General features: G+C 38.3%; 1 protein-coding gene across 5 annotated transcripts in view; it reads right to left on the bottom strand.

Moving 5' to 3' along the window:
- Positions 1–9,681: 9,681 nt before the first annotated feature.
- MTR (5-methyltetrahydrofolate-homocysteine methyltransferase) overlaps positions 9,682–18,247 on the bottom strand; it is a 51,796-nt gene continuing 43,230 nt past the window's right edge. For all 5 annotated transcript variants that reach the window (XM_039707076.1, XM_039707075.1, XM_039707079.1 and 2 more), the window contains 6 exons: positions 17,040–17,195; positions 16,131–16,327; positions 12,824–13,024; positions 11,934–12,126; positions 11,087–11,199; positions 9,682–10,956 (listed from right to left, as the gene is read on the bottom strand). In XM_039707076.1, coding sequence (XP_039563010.1) covers positions 10,864–10,956; positions 11,087–11,199; positions 11,934–12,126; positions 12,824–13,024; positions 16,131–16,327; positions 17,040–17,195 — 953 coding nt within the window. In that variant the 3' untranslated portion in view covers positions 9,682–10,863. The remainder of the gene's footprint in view (positions 10,957–11,086; positions 11,200–11,933; positions 12,127–12,823; positions 13,025–16,130; positions 16,328–17,039; positions 17,196–18,247) is intronic.

Genomic DNA, 18,247 nt, shown 5'->3' with positions numbered 1-18,247 from the left:
TTGAGTACAGTATATTTGGCTTCTATAGAGTAAGTAGGTAACTATTCAGCAACATTTCATTTTGGTGGGAAAAGGCAGCATGGTTGCTCTCTACCAACAGAATATATTTTAAAGTCAGGCCAATTGCATTCTAAGATGGATCAGGTTTATATTATAAATTGGAGTTCAGCCAATCCTTGAGTTTTGACAGAAGAATCAAAAGATTACAGGGACTACATTATCCACAGTTTTTCATTAAGGAGCCAAATCCATGGGTTTTAAAAATTGGAACACAAATTACAGACTGCTAAGTCATATCTCAAGTGCTCTGTTGCAAGGTTATCCAGCTGTCAATTCCACAATCCTATAAGCAGTGGTAGCTTCCACACTGTGCTGCACTAGTTGCTTCTATAGGCAATACTTTCATGCAGTGTTGCAGCTACTCTGTGATAACAGCTGGTCAAGAATCCCAAGAACTGAGAATAAAATTCACACAAACTATTAGAAGAAAGCACTCTGCTTTGTGTGCTGACAATTTTCCACAGTACCTTCATAGTAAATCAAGAGGTGACATATGGGAACTGGATTTCACTGATCCCTAGCCATCAGACAGGATGAGTCTACATCATTCTCCAAGTGCACACTTGGCTCTCCTCCCTGCATGCTCTTGGGCATAGCGCCATGCTGAAGCTGAGTGCACCAGAAACTTGATGCATCCTGCAGTCTACACTCAGCCCATCACCCCTTGCCGCAGTGTTGCAGGGCAAATGCTGACCAGTTTGCACTCGACAGGCTGAAACGAAGTCTTGTTGTTCATGGATTCTTTTGTTTGTTTGCACTTTTTTAATTGGCTGAAAACAGAAGTGCTGAGGTGTAAAACCAGGCTGACTCTTGTTCTTACCTCTGCCATCAGAGTGGTACCAAAGAATGTTAATCAATAAAGGTATTGGTGTTTTATATAGGTAAATACTGGCTTGTCATTACCAGCAGCCATCTAGGAATGATTTATTTAAAATATTCCCTTGCAAAGACAACTGTTACAGTTCCATGTAGATTACATAAGTGCAGGTGAAGAGTGTACCAGTTAATGGAAATACTAACTGGGCTCAAGTACCACAGACTAGCCCAGAGATTAGCATGTAAATTTATAGTTGTTTGCTGCTGGGTTCTCTGTGTTTTAGTTGGTTTGTTTGAATTTTTTAATCCAAGACTCACAACCATTTAAATATGTACAAGTAGAGGTCCTCATGACTGCAGTCTTCACAACTTTTAAAAACACATCAGAACTCTCCACCATATTGTGCAGAACTGAACCAAGAAAGTGGCTCTTGTGGCTATGCAAGATGGAAATTTATGTCCCAGTCACAAATCCACTGACAGATTACGTTTCTTAATCTGAAACATTTCCCTACTTACATGGCTGTTTCCAGGAACTGACAAAGCAGAGTGTGAGTAGAGGACCAGTCAGCTGTACTGGGTAGAACTAGTAGATCACCAAAACTTTAAGTATACTTAAATAAAGTACCTAAAAATTCAATACCAGATTTGGACAAAACTTACATTTGATAACGTGGGATTTTCAGCCCTTGAACAGTAATCTGTGCCAGTACCTGCTATCCTTCAGTCATAGCTGTCTCAGCATCAAGCCTGGGAGAGTTCAAGTGTCTGGACGATGTTCTCAGGCATATGGTGTAATTCTTGGGGTGTCCTGCACAGGGTCAGGAGCTGGACTCAAAGATCCTGAAGGGTGCTTCCAACTCAGTATATTCTATGATTCTATGATTACATAATGGCTTTTTCCCAATACCCATCAACAAGTGTACTCCTTACAGCAAGGGAAAATATCTTCCACCACAGATACTAAAAATCTTGTAATGTTTGTGACATAAATATTTGACGTGCTTCAGTTTTTGCTGAAGGAAAATATCCATGGAGGATATTTTGCTGAGGAAATAGCCATGCAGCCACACCCACAAAATATCTTATGGAAAAGTTATTTTAGAGACAAAACCAAAACCACTCACGTTTCTCCTTAACCTAATTTAGGGCTTTTCAGTCAAATTAATGCAAAGAAATATATTTAGCTTTAGCAGCAGTCTCATGTTTAATTTCATCAAATCTTGTAAATTTTATCAGCTTTGTAGTAAATAAAGTGACTCCTACCTGGGAAAGAGACAGAAGCATAGTGCAGGCATTTATTTTTCTAAGCAATCAGCAAATACACTGTTACAAGTTTTGGAATATCGGGACTCCTTCTGTAAAAAAGAAATCTCTGTAACCCAACTACAGAGAGATAAACATTTACATTGTTCACACACTTACTCGCTCTCCTAATTTTCCAGCACTCTCAACTCCTCAGTCAGTTCTTGGGCAGTTGGCTTATGAAGATTCCCAGCAACAATAAAGCTGAGTGCAATGCATGGATTCTTTGCAAATGGTGGCATTTCCTACAGAAGATACGAAAATTGTTGAGTATGACATCCAAAATACTTGGCAAATACGCATGACTGAAAGAGAATTGTAATGGTCTAGAAGCCAAGTAAAAACTGCAGTGGCAAGACTAGCAGCAGCAGCAGAAGAAATATGATGAATTTGAAAAAAAAAAAAGTTCCACAGAAGTATAGAGCCAATAAAAGTACCATAAGGAAATGAAAAAGGTCTCTCAGTTTACTTATAATCAAGGCATATTTTACTGACAGATCAAGAGACCACATGATAAGATGTCTTATATAACATTAAGAATTTCACCTCATTACAGGCTTCATTTGAGCTACAAAAGCAAGAGATTTTGTATACTTCATGCTGACAGTTCTGGAGAGAAACTGCAATAAAATTCTCAAATTTATTCAGATTGATTAGCAATAACCACACTGCAGCAGCTGCCTTGCCATTGCTCAGCACTTTGTGTGCACGAACAGCACGAAATATGTGACAGTAGTGTGATTTTCCTGATATTTGGAGAATTACACAACACAAAACACATATTTAAGGAGGGAGTTTAACTAAAAGGCAGCTCTTGTTTAAAAAATGGCCAAGTGAAACTCCAAGAGTATATAGAAAGTTAGCACAATGTATGTTCACAACTATCAAAGACTCTGAAGTTCAAACTCTCATTAAACAGTATTTGTTTAAAAATCACAAGAGGCTTAAAAACACAAAAATATTTTTGGAGCATTTGCCAATCTTCATGTGCTGAACCAAGGCACTCTAACACCTTCTATCACTCAAGAATACAGAATAGAATCAATGCCCATGTTGCTAGTTCTGTTAGGCAATCTTCCTCAAGCATCCCTGAGATGGATAGCTACCATTAATCACACTGGACTGGAAAGCTCATCTATTCCTGGCTTGATAGGGTAGCACTTTCTCTCAGGTAAGTGCTTCAGAATGAGAGTAAAAATTACTTTCATAGTCCCAGCCATCTATTTCAATGAAGCTAAGCACTGAAGGAGGTTTAACAGCACATCCTGTTAGTCCTCAAGTATTTTTTACAGGATTCCAAGACCAAATATTCTTTCCAGATTACTGCACTAGGACTGATCAAACTGGTGTTTTGGAGAGGTAGTAATTTCTCCTGGCACTTTAATAGCAGCTGGGTCAGCACTAGAAAACCTGCTAAGAGGTGTTCTAGCTCACTTCAGCTCTCAAGCAATGAATATGACACCTGAAAGATAATGCTGATCAAGAACTGAGAATAAAACAGCACCATAAAAAGTCCTCTCACTCATTCCCTCCTCCAGCATACTTGTAGATTTGAGAAAATGCAGGCTATTTGGTTCTGTTCACTAAGTAATAAAAAATGTATTTTTTATTTTAGTATCTGGGAACTTTTTGAGGAAAAACAAGTATTTTATGGTTCAAGAACTTGAATCATTTATCTTCAGTGTGGTTCTTTAAACTCTTTTGAACAAACAATCCTGTAAATGCACATAAAAAACTTCAACAAAACCCATGTCAAATCCTTCTTGTGGAATAACCAGGAATCTGGATGCAGTAGCAGCTTCCAGTTGTAGGAGACAGTGACAGAAAGAGGCAAAGCATGCAATATAATGCCTAATGAAATACTAGTGATCCAACATCTGAAAGTCTAAAACCTTCATGTACCCCTAGCTGAATGCTGACTCCTGTCTTACAGCATTTTCAGGTAATGCTTATCTTTAGAGACAATGTCGGGGTCGGCTGTTACTCGTCTCTGCCCCAACATGGGAAAAGGTGGTTCTGGGCAGGCTGCGCTTTGAAGAAGGAGTCTGGACTCTTGCTTTTCAGTGTTCAGTCCTGTTTATTGTTCCTTATCTACAAAGTTTTTCTGTCTGTCCAGCCGAGGTCTGATCAGCAAGACAGCCAAGGGCACTCTCCCCCGCCCACGGGGCAGTTGTCTCTTTTATAGTGAAAACTACGTATTCGATATTTACCTTCTATTTCCAATACTTTTCGCCCTTGTTGGCAAGTGTACCTTCACCATGAACCAATCCACACATGCCAACATCATCCTGAACATGGATGCCAAGGAGAAGAAAGACAGGGCATGCCCAAATCTCTCCATCTTGGGACTCCTGACCCACATGTACAGAATTCCAAACGCCCCTGTACAAGGTTCAAAAGTTTTTTCCCTTCACCCTGTGATTGCTACTACTATGCTACTTAAACTTTTGTGACCTGTAATTCTTCATATAAGGTTGGCAATTTGCTCTATGAATTAAGGTCGAATTTCCAGGTGTCTTTGGCTTCCTGCCAGGGTCTCCGAGCCCCTGTCAGGGCTTTGAGACATCCAGGGCATCCAGAGAGATGTCCTGGGTTCCGACAAGACAAGATGATATTTGGTAAGTACCCTGTACATTCCTACATCATGTTAAGTTTTGAATGCCTTGCTTTAGTAGTCCTTACCATATGTGTATTTGAATGCCTTGCTTTAGTAGTCCTTACCATATGTGTATTTGAATGCCTTGCTTTAGTAGTCCTTACCATATGTGTATATCTGGTATTATAACAACTGAATCAAAACTTCTATTCCTTTAGTTGCCCTGAAAGGTGAGGAACAATATTTGGAAGAAAGTAAAAGCAATAAACCCAAGTGCTTACATTTATTTCCTAAATAAAGCACAAACAAGGTCATGCTTTTGTAAGTAGCAAATCCTCGACCACATTGAGTAAAGTTGTTAAGTGGTGATAGTAAAATCTGATCTTATGGGCCTTAGAGAAACAATGTGTTTATGTGCTCTGCATTAGTATTCTGAAGAAAGCCATCTATTTGGTTACAGAAAAATTAAACAAGGCCAAAACTGTACCAGCAATTACTGTGAAGCCATCCATTACAAATGACCGATTATGCAAAAAGGGCCTCGTGCAGTGCTTAGCAGGAGATCTCACGAGTGGCAGCTTCCTGAAATAAAAGCAGCTGGGTACAGATGAGCTTGAGACAGCAGTTGAGAACAGGCCCTGACCAGGCAGGCAGGAGCACACGTTGTACCAATGCACCTGCAAAGAGCAGTCTGCTAAATAAGTCCTTTGGCCACACAGGGCAGCATTTCATCTCCCTGACTTGCTGTCCCACCACCACCCTCATCCACGAGAGAGACAAACACAGTTGTTCTCACAAGGTCACAGCAGGAACAGAAGAACGGAAGGAGTCCACCAACCACAGAGAACTGACACCTTTTCCAGACCACATATTCACACTCCACTTCAGAACCTCAACCTAGATTTCCATCTGATGGCCAGATCAAAAGGAAAAAAGTTGTCCACTTCCTGGGAAAAAGCTATTTGGCAAGAATCTTGATGAAATTCAACAAAACCTGAAAATAATATGTATTTTTAGTTAAAAACACAAACATATGGCATTCACAGGCCATTAGAGAACTCTCAGTCACATCCCCACACTTGTATTGCGAAGCCAGAGAAGGAGAAACAAGTACAGATCAAGTATATAAAGAAGTAAAGTAAGAACAAAACATCCCCTAAAAGTTGCACTCTAATAGGAAAAAAATTGATCTTTTCAACACCTTGAGTAAGGAAAAAAAAAATCCATTACACCTACACACCCAGAGCTATTTTATCTGCTAGACCGAAGGAATTCTTGGGTCAAAATTGCACTGACACCTACCTATGTGCAGGTACAGAGCTGATGCAGAGTTTTAACTTTTGAAAACTGTGAAAAAAAACCTGGCTCCTTTGTTTTAATTTCTCCCAATATTTTTCCAGTTTCAGGGAATACCAGTGTCACTGAAAATCCTTTCAGAAACAATCATGTAAGTAGTGAATCCAACAACTTCAAAACAGCGGGGAGGGTGTTGTGACATGGGCTATCCTTTTTTTTCTACAGCTTCTTACTTAACCTTAGAACAAGTTCACGACCAAATTTCCTCCTCCTTCTCCCACTCTAAACATGCAAATACAACTCATCAATCCCAAGTGTGCATTAGATTTATGAAATCTCCTTAAAAATTATTCTCAAATTTATTAATACATAAAAATGTTTCCTTTATTTTCATTTACTGCAATTTCTAATATTGCGAATATCTGGGTTGTAAGAGACTTATGCTTGACACAACTCCTAATCTTTCAGCTTTTCTTTTCTTAATCTTTTCTTTTCCCTGAAGAACTGCCTGTTCTTCTGCAATTAAGTTACCCTCTGTGAATCCCACACTACTCTACCTTCTTTTGTTACATGCAGTACATGCATAGAAATTTCTGCAGGTAGTGCAGCAAACCTTCCAGTCTTGCAAATCATTTTTATCAGCTATTTCTAGAAAGCAGTGATAAAGTCTTTTCAATCAAATCATAAGTGTTTTGTAACCTGAGTTTTTACTCAAGATAAATTTTGCTTCATAAAACATTTAAGTCATCAGTTGCCTAAAGAATTTTAAAAGCGTTTATTATAACAGCAAGGCACAGATAGATTCTTTACTTCTTGGTAGTTTATACCATTAAAATACTTCAGTTGAAAATTACATTAGTTTTATTTAGTTTTACTATCAGCTTATTATTAATTGTGGTCTTAAAACAGCACACTGACAAAGGATGCAATTAATACACATTTTGCTTTTGCTATCTAGATGAAAACCACTGTGTAACTAAAGATGCAGTTAAAACACAGGGAATAGTTTAACACGTTGTGTGGCCTTCTCATTAGTATTTTAGCAATGACTGACATACCCAGTACGAGTACCATTTATTATTATTATCCAATGCTTGCCAGGTGAAAAATCTTCTCTTTCTGGAACAGTACCGTGTTCAGACATAAAAGAAACTTTTTTAAAAGAAGACTCCTACAGTTTCATTTTGGCAGAATCTACAGAGAACCCTGATGTGCAGCTATGGAGCAGGACTGCTGGAGGGAAAAGGAGGAAGAGGAGGCCAATTTGACAGGGACATGGGACAGGAAAGACCATGAGCCAAGGACTAATATGGGTTCAGTTTGAGTTTCCACACTCCCTCCACATACTTCACGCTCTTTCTGCAGGAAGGAACGGCAGAGACCACCCACCCTGGCCTGGGATCACTGCCCATTGCCTGATCAGAGCTGTAGGCACAGGACACACTGGTGCCTTGGGGCAGTGAGGAAGAAAATGGAGCCTTTCATCCCGCAGTCGTCACAGCAGCTTCAGGCCAGCAAGGATAATAACTAGCTTGCTTTTGCCGTCCTGACTGAAGTCGAATCACAAACCCAAACCACCAAGTTTGGTAATCTCAGCTGAGGTCTCTTTTGCACAGCTATTTATGTCAGGCATGTGGCCTGGTCAGAAACTCGCGATATTCAGCCATGCTGGTATTATTAGAACAAACGTGGGGGCAAACTCCACTGGGTTTTCAGTGCTGCCTTCAGCTGGACAGTTTACAAATGCTGTGTGAAAGCAGGGTGGACGTGTTGGCATTCTGTTCACAGTGCATCTTCATTTGAAAACTGGCACCTACAGGAGCTGACAATCAAATGAAAGAACTTTGTAGCAGGGCTGAACAGGCTTTGCCGTGACAAGGCCATGATAAACTTGGGGCACAGGAATCCATTTCTCCAGTGACTGAGAACATGTGCTGCTGTTTCTGTAAGGAAACCACCCTCCTGAACTAATTAATGGACTTACTTCTTTTCCTGTTCTTCATTTTAAGATCGTGAATCCAATTTTTCAATGCACACTCAGGTAAACCAGACATAGATTTAAAAAGGGAAATTAATGAAACTCAGTCACAGTTACTAGTAAACAAATCCTTTTAGAAAAGGCAAGGTCCTCATAGGCCTCTCACTATTCCCCTCATTTTCTGGATATGACTTGTGTTTTAAGAAGCAGAAATTAACTGAAAGGGTGTATAACTTTCACACTGTTAAACAAGAAAACAGAAGCTTAAAAAATGCAGAAATACTTGCAAAAAAAAAAAAAGTGAGTTTCAGGGGTTTTTTTGAGAAATTGACTGACCTTGATAGCACTCTCATGACAAAATAAGCTGCACTAGATTCTTCCCAGGAGTAACAGCAGCACTGAAACAGACCTCGTAATGAAGGGGCAGGTTTAAGTGTAATATTCCCTCCTGAGAGTCATAAAATATATGTGCCTCAAAACTTAATCTCCAGGCTGCTGGCCTGACTTACAAGAAAAAAATCAGTATCCAAAGTCAATTACGCACAAGAACTAAACCAGAGTAATTTACAATGCATCCTAAATTTTCCATCATCTCTTATATCTAGAACCTTTGTTAGCAGTATTTAGAAAAGCACTGCAAATAATATTTTATGCATTCTAAACTTGCCAGCCTTTCAAGTAAAACAGCCTTATCTGGTACACTTATGAGACTCTTTTACTTCACAATTTACCTTGGTTCTGGAGACAAGAATGAACATTTGTCTTATCCAAAATGTCAACTGACAATTTAAAATAACAAAGCTTTAAAGGAATTGTCCTTGATAAAAACATTTGTATAATAACAAGGAGTAATATTCCAAACAGATTGTCCCAATGACAAGTTTTGCAGGCAAACATGAAGATTTCCTCAGTGTGTCATACCATGTGTGATACCATTGCTAAAGCAACTGCACTCCATTTGAAACCCTCTGCTTGTACACCAGGTACCACCACCACTGTTAGACAGCAGGGACCTCCTGCAGTCAGCTCTACTCACTGAACTGGCTGCCACTGATTTCAGGAAAATAAATCAATAAACAAAGCAAGCTGAGCAAGTCAAACTTTGACCCTATTCACACAATCAAATTTTCAGACTAATAAGGCACTCTGCTTCCAAATGTAAGAATATGGAAGAGTGCCGGAGAGGAGAGATTCCAAGCAATAAACTGATCAGCAGAAGTGCAATTACCAAAAACAAAGCAGAGAGGATTTCAATTTTCATATGCTGCATATTTCAGGAAACAAATAATCCTTTATATTAAGAACATTTTACTTTATTTTTGGCAGTCTAAACGAGTGTTCTACTGAGAAACTGTTCCCACTACAAAAATCAGCTGCTCAGCAAGGACATGTCATGTCTCTTGACATGGAGGGAGGCAGGGGGAGGGGAGATCCATTTAGAAATTATTTTTGTAAGTCATTAAAGGATGAGCCATTCTAAAAGATTCAGTTAAGAACACACTTACACAACTACTTTAAAAATCCCATAGCAGCTTCTATAATTTCAGGTTCATGGTACACACACATACTAATTTTAACATTATCTATTCAGATTACTGCACACATTTTATTGTTGCCATTTAAAGGATTCTAATATGATAACACCATCTTTATTAAACTGTTGATACCAGATGATTCTTTCAGCATGAAGTCAGATAAGGCATTACAAAAATTATGCAGCTATTAACAGATTACAATAAACTATTAAAAGAACATCTTCCTTACAATACTGGCCTTCTGTTTACAATTAGAGACCAAAAAAATGAGGGGGTTCTGTCATAATATTTTACAAATTAGCATTTAAATAATACTTGAGACACTTTTCAGAAATTATTGAAAACTATGAACAATTAGCACACAGTTAAATATGAAGAATAATCTGCAATATTAACTGTTATATATGATGGTACTATTGCTTTTAAAATCCAGTTTTCTAGAAGGTTAAAATTTTGTAAAGGTCAGCTCCAAGCTTTCTGGCTGTCTACAGTAGCAAATATGCTGCTCTTATAATTTTCATGTACAAATGATTGTTTGTGTATGAATTAAGCTTCACAAGATAGGAAGTAAGGTAGGAAGTGCCAGTACCCTTTATACAGAATAGACAGATTGTGACTTGCTGAAAGAAGAGGAAGCACAAAGCAGACAATTCCATGGGCTCTGTCATTTCATTTCCCAATACAGATCTCGGATACTACTCCAGAAGATTGTATTATTCTTATAGTTCTACCATCAAGAACAATGTGTGCTCCCAAGCACAAGACTAAACACTGAGCAGATGACTTTTAAAAAGGAGATCTGTTGTACTTCAGTTGTTCTTGATCACTCAGTATAAAACATTTTGTGACTTTGCAGAAGAATCACATCATATTTCTGTCCATGGACTTGCCAAAACACACTAAAATAACAGAAGTCAAATTCTGTTCTATGCATATACAACAGCCATGGGAGAGAAATTCTTGCCCCTGATTTCAAAATCTTCCAAACAGGAAAGCTTTGCAGTTTCCCCATCTCACCCTACACCTAGCTTCTCTGCTGGAGTCTTTGTGAAAACATAAAAATAAATAAAAGTATGCTGCTGTGACTGAGAAGCTAAATACATTCATGGTCCCAAGCCAAGGGCACCAGGAAGACTTGATTTGAAATATTAAGTTCCTTGATTAAAAATTTAAGATAATCAGACAAGCAATTGGGGTGGATGGAAGAAAGCTGTTTCCAGTGGGAAGAATTTTCTTGTTCTTTCTGGCAAATAGACCATCAAAAAAGGATGTAAATATCACAGTTGTTCAGTATCATATCCCAAAATGGGTTCCAGCCACTTCTCCACTTCTGCCACAGACAAATTTTTTCTCAGTGCATAATCTTCAACCTGCAAAGTGACCACAAAATATGATGAAGATTTTGAAACTCCAGCTTTAAATGTTTACAATATTTTTAAGACATCTGCTCATAAGACGATTTTGAATGGTCTACCACTACTACAATTGAGTGTCAGTTACCTGATCTTTACATATCTTGCCAACAGCAAAATATTTGGAATTGGGACTGGAAAAATAGAGGCCAGAAACTGCAGAAGCAGGCATCATTGCTAGTGATTCTGTTAGACCAATTCCTGGAAAAGAGAATGAGGATTTTATTATTCTTTGAATTAAGAATAAGCACACATTCAGAGCCTTTTTTTATGTTGGGCGCCTTCAAGCAAACTCAAAAAAACCAAGCAGCTTTCAGGTGAAAGCTGCAACCAACCCCTTTTTCCACTTGTTAGTTAACCATTAAGAAAACCTCAGAACTTTAAACATACCACAGACTTTGATTACAATTACTGTAGAGTAACTCTATGGTTTCAAGGAAAAAACTTGGACATTTTGGCAAATGAGGTTTTGAAGCACTGAAAGTTATTTTTGGAATCGTGGAAGTACCAGTGAAACATCTGACATGCAAAATATAAGAGGAAAACAAATGGAATTAATCCCTTTTTAAGAATTACCATCTCAAGGTTCCTGGGGACCAGGAAACACTCTGCTGAATTGATTTTTCTGTTTCTATCTGGAATGTCTTCTTATCACCATAAGGATGCCAGAAATTTTTTCTGTGCAGCAGAACCCTGTTTGCATGCAATCTGCTAATTAGGGACACAACTCCTCCATCAAAAGGACTGACAATGTTTTACAAATTCTTCCTTGAATGAGGCAAAATAAAAATGGGAATAAAAAGGGGAAGACAGCAATTCCCAGAAGCACCTCAGTTTAGTATTTTATGTAATTCTGCAACAGCCAATTTGTTCTTTGGTTGGAATTTTGATTTCACATTAAAAGCAGTTTAAGAGTCTTAGCAAAGCAGAGTTACCTGTTGTTTCCTCAATGTTTGCAAGTTTCCACATGGTGAGTTTCTCTGTATGGTCAGGCTGGCTGGGATATCCAGGGGCAGGGCGAATTCCCTCATATTTAATTTTGCGTAGGCCAGAGAGATCCAGCTGCTCACTACTACTGTAAGCCCAGAATTCCCTTCGAACTCTTTCGTGAAGCTCCTCAGCAAATGCCTTGGAATAAAATGCAAAGATTTTTAATTTTTTTATTTTTCTTTTACTTTGTACAGACTGATGAAACAGATGATTGATTTACAATGACAGATGCTTTCTCGCATTCCCATTTGTGTTTTTAAGAGAGCACTTAACACAGGTGAGACATTTGAAAGAACTAAAGTTCACATTAAACACTTCTTTTGCTAATTCAAGTTACTTCTCTTACTGGTAGATGTGCTTTTTTGATTGTCCTGCTTCAAAGGGGTAAAGATGTGGACAAGCAACCCAAAAAGACAAAATTCATTAACCTATGGTAGTGACACTTCATTATAGTACTGAGGTCATTAGGTCTTGACTATCTGGGTGTCTCACCCAGGTCTACCCATGGAAGGCCACATCATTTTTGCCTCCATGCTACGATCAGATACAAGCATTTGCTGCTGCTCCTTTTAGCAGAAGACTTTTCCTGTAGCTCAATGCTGTTGTGGGCAACTGCTTTTCTGAACTGCTCCTGCATCCTACATGATTTTAGCAACACCAGTTGCCCTTCAGGAAGAATTCCCACTTCAGTAAATATCTTCAGATAATAGTAACAACAACAACAACAATAATAATAATTTCTGAAACCCTGCTACAGCTTGAAATCCCCAGCTAGAGCTAGCTCCACTTGCAGTTTGCTTCAAGTTGCAAGGAAACACGTGATAAAACCTCATACCTCTGCCAACCGATCACCAAGAGCCTTCACCATTATGATGTTGTATTCATCCTCCTGTTTCCTAAATTCACTGCATAAATCATCTACACCAAAGCAGGCCACTGCAAAAAGGCCTAAGTAGTCACAAATGCCAGAATCCAGTGGTGCTATGAAGTCAGAGAGGCAGTAATATGGATCTGTGCAGGCAGAGTCCTTTTCAGCCTAAAGTAACAAAATCAATGTGATAAATCAGAACATTTTAAAATACCTCATGAGTGCACTATTAAGCTAAAGACCAGTATTTTTAAGACTAAAGGGCCTAGGGCATTTCTAACAAACACCTAACTAGTTTTTGAGCCATGGTAGTTTTCCTGTAGTTAAATTAGAGGAAAATCACCTCTCTTACTCTGAGAATGTTTGGACCACTGAAGAACAAAACACCAAAGAAGAGAGATGCAGCACTGAACACACATTTTGCTTCGATTTACAGCTACTAAGATTTAACAGCTTATACTGCAAAAAAAAAATATTACAAAGTAAGGAATACTCTTGTGCCAACAACTGGGTAAGAGGAGGAATATTTCATCTCTACCCCTAACAATTTCAAATTTATTCACAAAACTAATGGCTGATGTGCAAACTGAAGAACTCTTCAGCAACTCCCACTATAGAATGGTTATGACTTTATAAACAGTCCTTATGCTACAAACTATGGGCTCAGTCATCCAGACAAAACAGTGCCCAGAATGCAGACTTTTTACTAATCACACACAAACACAAACAAAATGTATGTATCACTGCTGGAAAGTTGAATCCTAAGCAAAGTTCGAGTGGGTTTATGCAAAGGGAAGGGGCCCAATGTCAAAGGACCTTGAGGTGCTGGTCAGTATCCAGCTGAACATGAACCAGCAGGGTGCCCAGGTGGCCAAGAAGGCCAATGGCCTGCAACAGAAACAGTATGGCCAGCAGGACCAGGGAAGTGATTCTTTCCCTGTATCTGCCACCAGTGAGGCTGCATTTGAATACTGTGTTCAGTTTGGGATCCCCAGCTGAGGAAGACCGCTGAGGTGCTGGAGCTAGTCCAGAGAAGGGCAGTGAAGCTCGTAATGGTTCTGGAGCACTCATCCTGTGAGAAGTGGCTGAGAGTGCTGGGGAAAATGAGGCTCAGGGGACACCTTACTGCTCTCTACAACCACCTGAACAGAAACTGTAGCCAGGTGGGGACTGGTCTTTTCTCCCTGGGTAACAACTGACAGAACAAGACAACACAATTTGTGCTAGGGGAGGTTTAGGTTGGACGTCTGGAGGAATTTCTTCACAGAAGGAATTTCTTCTACTGGAACAGACTGCCCAAGGAGGTGGTGGAGTCACTATCCCCAGAGGTATTTGAGGAACGACTCAACATGGCACTCAGTGCCACGCTCTAGTTGACATGGGGCTGTTCAATCATAGGTTGGACTCAATCTGAGAGGTCTTTTCCAACCTAATTGATTCTATGAAATAGGGAATTATACTGTTCATTGGATCCTTTTCCAAAATGGAAGAAAGGTAACAGAATACCTGAGCACCCAAAAAGAAATCTTGAATCATATCAGGATGATTAATCATATCAGGATCATATCACTGTGGAAGCATGATTGCAACAGAATACCTGAGCACCCAAAAAGAAATCTTGAATCATATCAGGATATTCACTGTGGAAGCATGATTGTTATTTAAGAGGTGGCACAGTTCTTGTAAATCTACCCAGCTTACAGAGAGTCAAGTTATTTAATGGCTATCACTTAGCTGAAGATTCAGTTTTTCAACCTATGACAATATTTAGCCATGTGTTTCACCCATTCCCAACTGAATCTTAAAAACAAAACACTCCTACCCCTGAAAAAGAAAGAAAAAGTGTCCATTAACCTGCAAAGTTACAGAAAGTACCATAAAATTAACAAAATATCCTTTTTCCCCACAGGTGAAATTTATATTAATTTTAAGGTTCATTTGCAATTATTAGAGCTAAGAAAAATATTACATGCATCTCTAACTTTTAGATTTATATCACATCCTTAATTAGCATCAATGTCATGGAGAGAACTCTGTGTACTGAAAGGAGCATTTTATATAAGAAACAGAAGACAATTATTCTCTTCTACTTTGCTCTGCTGAAAACTCTCCTGAGTTACTGCATACATCAGGCTGGAAGAGATGCAGCTAAAATACATGGAGAACAGAAGAATAGTATGCACAGAGTTTCATGACCTTAACCTTTGAGAGAAGCCTGAGAAATTGGGATATACAAAGTAAAAAAGGCTAAGGAATACAACAGTATTCTAATAATAAAAAGCATTACAAGAACAACATCAAATCAGGTATTTTCCTTGGGAAAATCCTGGGAAAAAGCCAGGAAAAGAAAGAGTAGCAAAGCTGATTTACATGGGATATCAAAATGTTTAACTAGGCCATAAGTCTCTGAAACATCTGTGCTTGTTGAGAGTGTTTTATGTAAACACCTGCCACTGTCAAGATGCACTAGATCCATCTCAGGGAACTGCAACAGATAAACTTAAGAGCCAGGTATTTCTTAGCACAGTTCTGCAATGTTGGCACACGACTGTGCTCACAGAGTATTGTACTCCCGAAATGCAGGCAGTTAAACTCTTTTTTCTGCCCACATTTGATGACTGAATATGTGAACTATGAAGAAGCCAAATCAGAAGACAGGGAAATAGGAGAGGCAGAATATCTTGCAAGCTCAATCTACCAAATTAAATGCAAATCTAAGTACGATTCTCTCTATCAAAATTAGCTGCCAAATAATTCTAAATGGCTCTTTCATATAGTGAATTTTACAACAAAATTAAGCCTATCAGAAACACTTATCTCCTCTGGGATTTATTTTCCAAGTTTTTTTAATTCTAACTGGGTTTAAACATTAGCACATACAAGCAGAATTCTGCATCTAAAGTAGAATCCAGGGATATTAGAGAAGCAAGGTTTGTTAGGTTCTAATTTATCTTGAACACAAGATTCATGTGATTAATTAGGCAACATACTGCTTTAGGACATCTTAAAATTGAGACAGAAAATGCACATCATATCTGAAGATGTCAAAGCTACAAAGCATTTTGTACAACATTACAATGCAAAATAGTACAAATACTACAATACAAAGACCTGGCTCATCACTAACAGAATCTTGTTATTATTGAAAGAAATGACATGACATTCGCTGCAGAGAGATTACAACCATTTTCTACAGATTTTAATAAGGCACTTCTATTACATTCCTGAAATTCAGGGGAAGAAAAGTCCCTTAACAAAGATGCTGTCACTGTACCTGTTGCCTCAAACCATAAAATTTTGCTATTGGTTCTGAAGATCCCACTGCCTCTTCTGCAGCATACAAGTGGATATCATCTTGAACACTTCGAGCTGGCCAGAACCCAACCACACCTCTGGCTTGTAATTTCTTTTCATTAATCAATGTTTTCAGTAGATCTTGAGCATCGTTATAAACTCTCTTTGCTTCTTCACCTATTAAAAACAAAAGAAAAAAAGAAATTGCCTTAGAAAAGGCATGTTTTCATAACTGGCTAAATAGGTTTAAGAATTGTTTGAAGATTGATTCCTTTTCCACTTGTCCAATGACTGCAATGGACAGCTACAGCAAATAGGAAGATGGCAGTGTGATTATAGGTTTGTAACAACATACATCTCAGGGAATAAAAAAACCCAAACAAAGCACAAAATGTTTCAGCCAGCACCTAGTAGAGGAAGAGAACAGAATAAAACAGAATCAAATGAGCAAGAGACCCAGTGTGTGCACCTACATTACCACAGTGCAGCCAACCCAGAACATTGCTTTCATTTTATTCACCATTGCATTTTTATCACCTATTTCAAAGCCTACTGAATAGCTTCAAAAGGAGCTTGCCATCTTTACCCACGACAGGAACACAGATACATTAAGTGCTCTGCTGCCATTTTCTGTTAATAAAATACCTCCCTGTGCTTTGGCAGGTGAATGCTAAATAAGATGACCGAGCATTTTTCCACACTTACATTTCAGCCTCACATGGCAACAGTTGGTTCACAAGGCGCTGCTTTGAACAAATTATTTCAGTGGCATTCTTTGCATGTATTTGTACTATTCCTAAGGTATTTCATTAAACATTTGGAATCTTACTGCGGCACATTGGACCTGTTAGGATTAGTTATATGACGTAAAAGAAATTTCAGTACCCACCTACAGTTTTATCATTGAAGATCTTAGGGAAACTCCTGTTGGGATACTTTCCCCTAAGCTGCCAGACGTCAAAGAAGGGCTTCCAGTCAATGTACTCTACCAGCCTCCTCAGGTCATAATCTTCAAAGACTTTTGTGCCAATGAATTTTGGTTTAACTGTAGCGATCAGAAGTACAATTGGACATGATGAAAATAATTTAAAATTACTTTAACATCTGCAGTATAACTGATGTTCAGCAGCCTCCACCCCTCCAAATGACCCCTTCCAAACTGTCCTAAAATTCTCATAGTCATATTTTCCCAAGTCATACCATAATCCATAGTTACAATGTAACCCAAAAAAAGCATAAAAGTTGAAACAGAAAAATTAAGGCCTTTTGTTCTTCCACGTAAATAAACAGCTTTTAGCTGCTGGACTTTGGAATTTATTTAATTGGTCAGAATATTGGCCAAGACACGAGACCAAACAAACCTACACAACTTATCAATCCCTAACATACTTCATGGACCTTTCACATTTACCAATTCCTTTCTATACACAGAGATGTACTATGACACCGCAGAATATTTCTGTAAATTATTACATAATTTCTAAGAACTTTTGCACATTTAGATGCACACACACAAGTGATAAAGCAAGATGGATCTGTGTAAAGCCACAAGCTTTGCACTTGTTTTGTCTGTACAATACTTTCTAACACATGAAGACAAGTTATTGAAAATTAGCATCTTGTTGAATCTTGTAAATGAAATGACAGAAAACATTGTTAATGTCACTGCAGGATGCAATTTGAATGCTGTTTATACTTCTAGTATAATTTAAAAAAAACCAAAACAGAACAAAAACTGATGGGGGAAGGGTAGGAAGGAGTGTAAGGAGGACTTTGATAAAAATGCTATGTTACAGCATGTGTTCCCCAAATATGGTACAGTAAGGTGTGCAATGTAATGAACCAGGCAGACAGTATTTTGAAAAGCTGTCATTAATGTTTTCTTTGATTATAGGTTGTGATGGGTAACTCATTGTTTTGGGATTTTTTTCAGTTATCTTTATTGAATATTTATTTTTTAAATGAGGTGTAAAAAAGCAGAAACAGCATGTTCAAAGTAATGCCAAAAAAATCTCAGTTGAGACAGATAACAATTTACTTAAGCTGTTACATTGCAACATTCTAAAGTTTAAAGCATATTTTAATTAAAAATATATC

This window comes from Passer montanus, unplaced genomic scaffold (genome assembly GCF_014805655.1).
Source record: "Passer montanus isolate IOZ18808 unplaced genomic scaffold, ASM1480565v1 scaffold2, whole genome shotgun sequence".
Lineage (NCBI taxonomy): Eukaryota > Metazoa > Chordata > Aves > Passeriformes > Passeridae > Passer > Passer montanus.
This window is presented reverse-complemented; position numbering and strand designations above follow the sequence as displayed.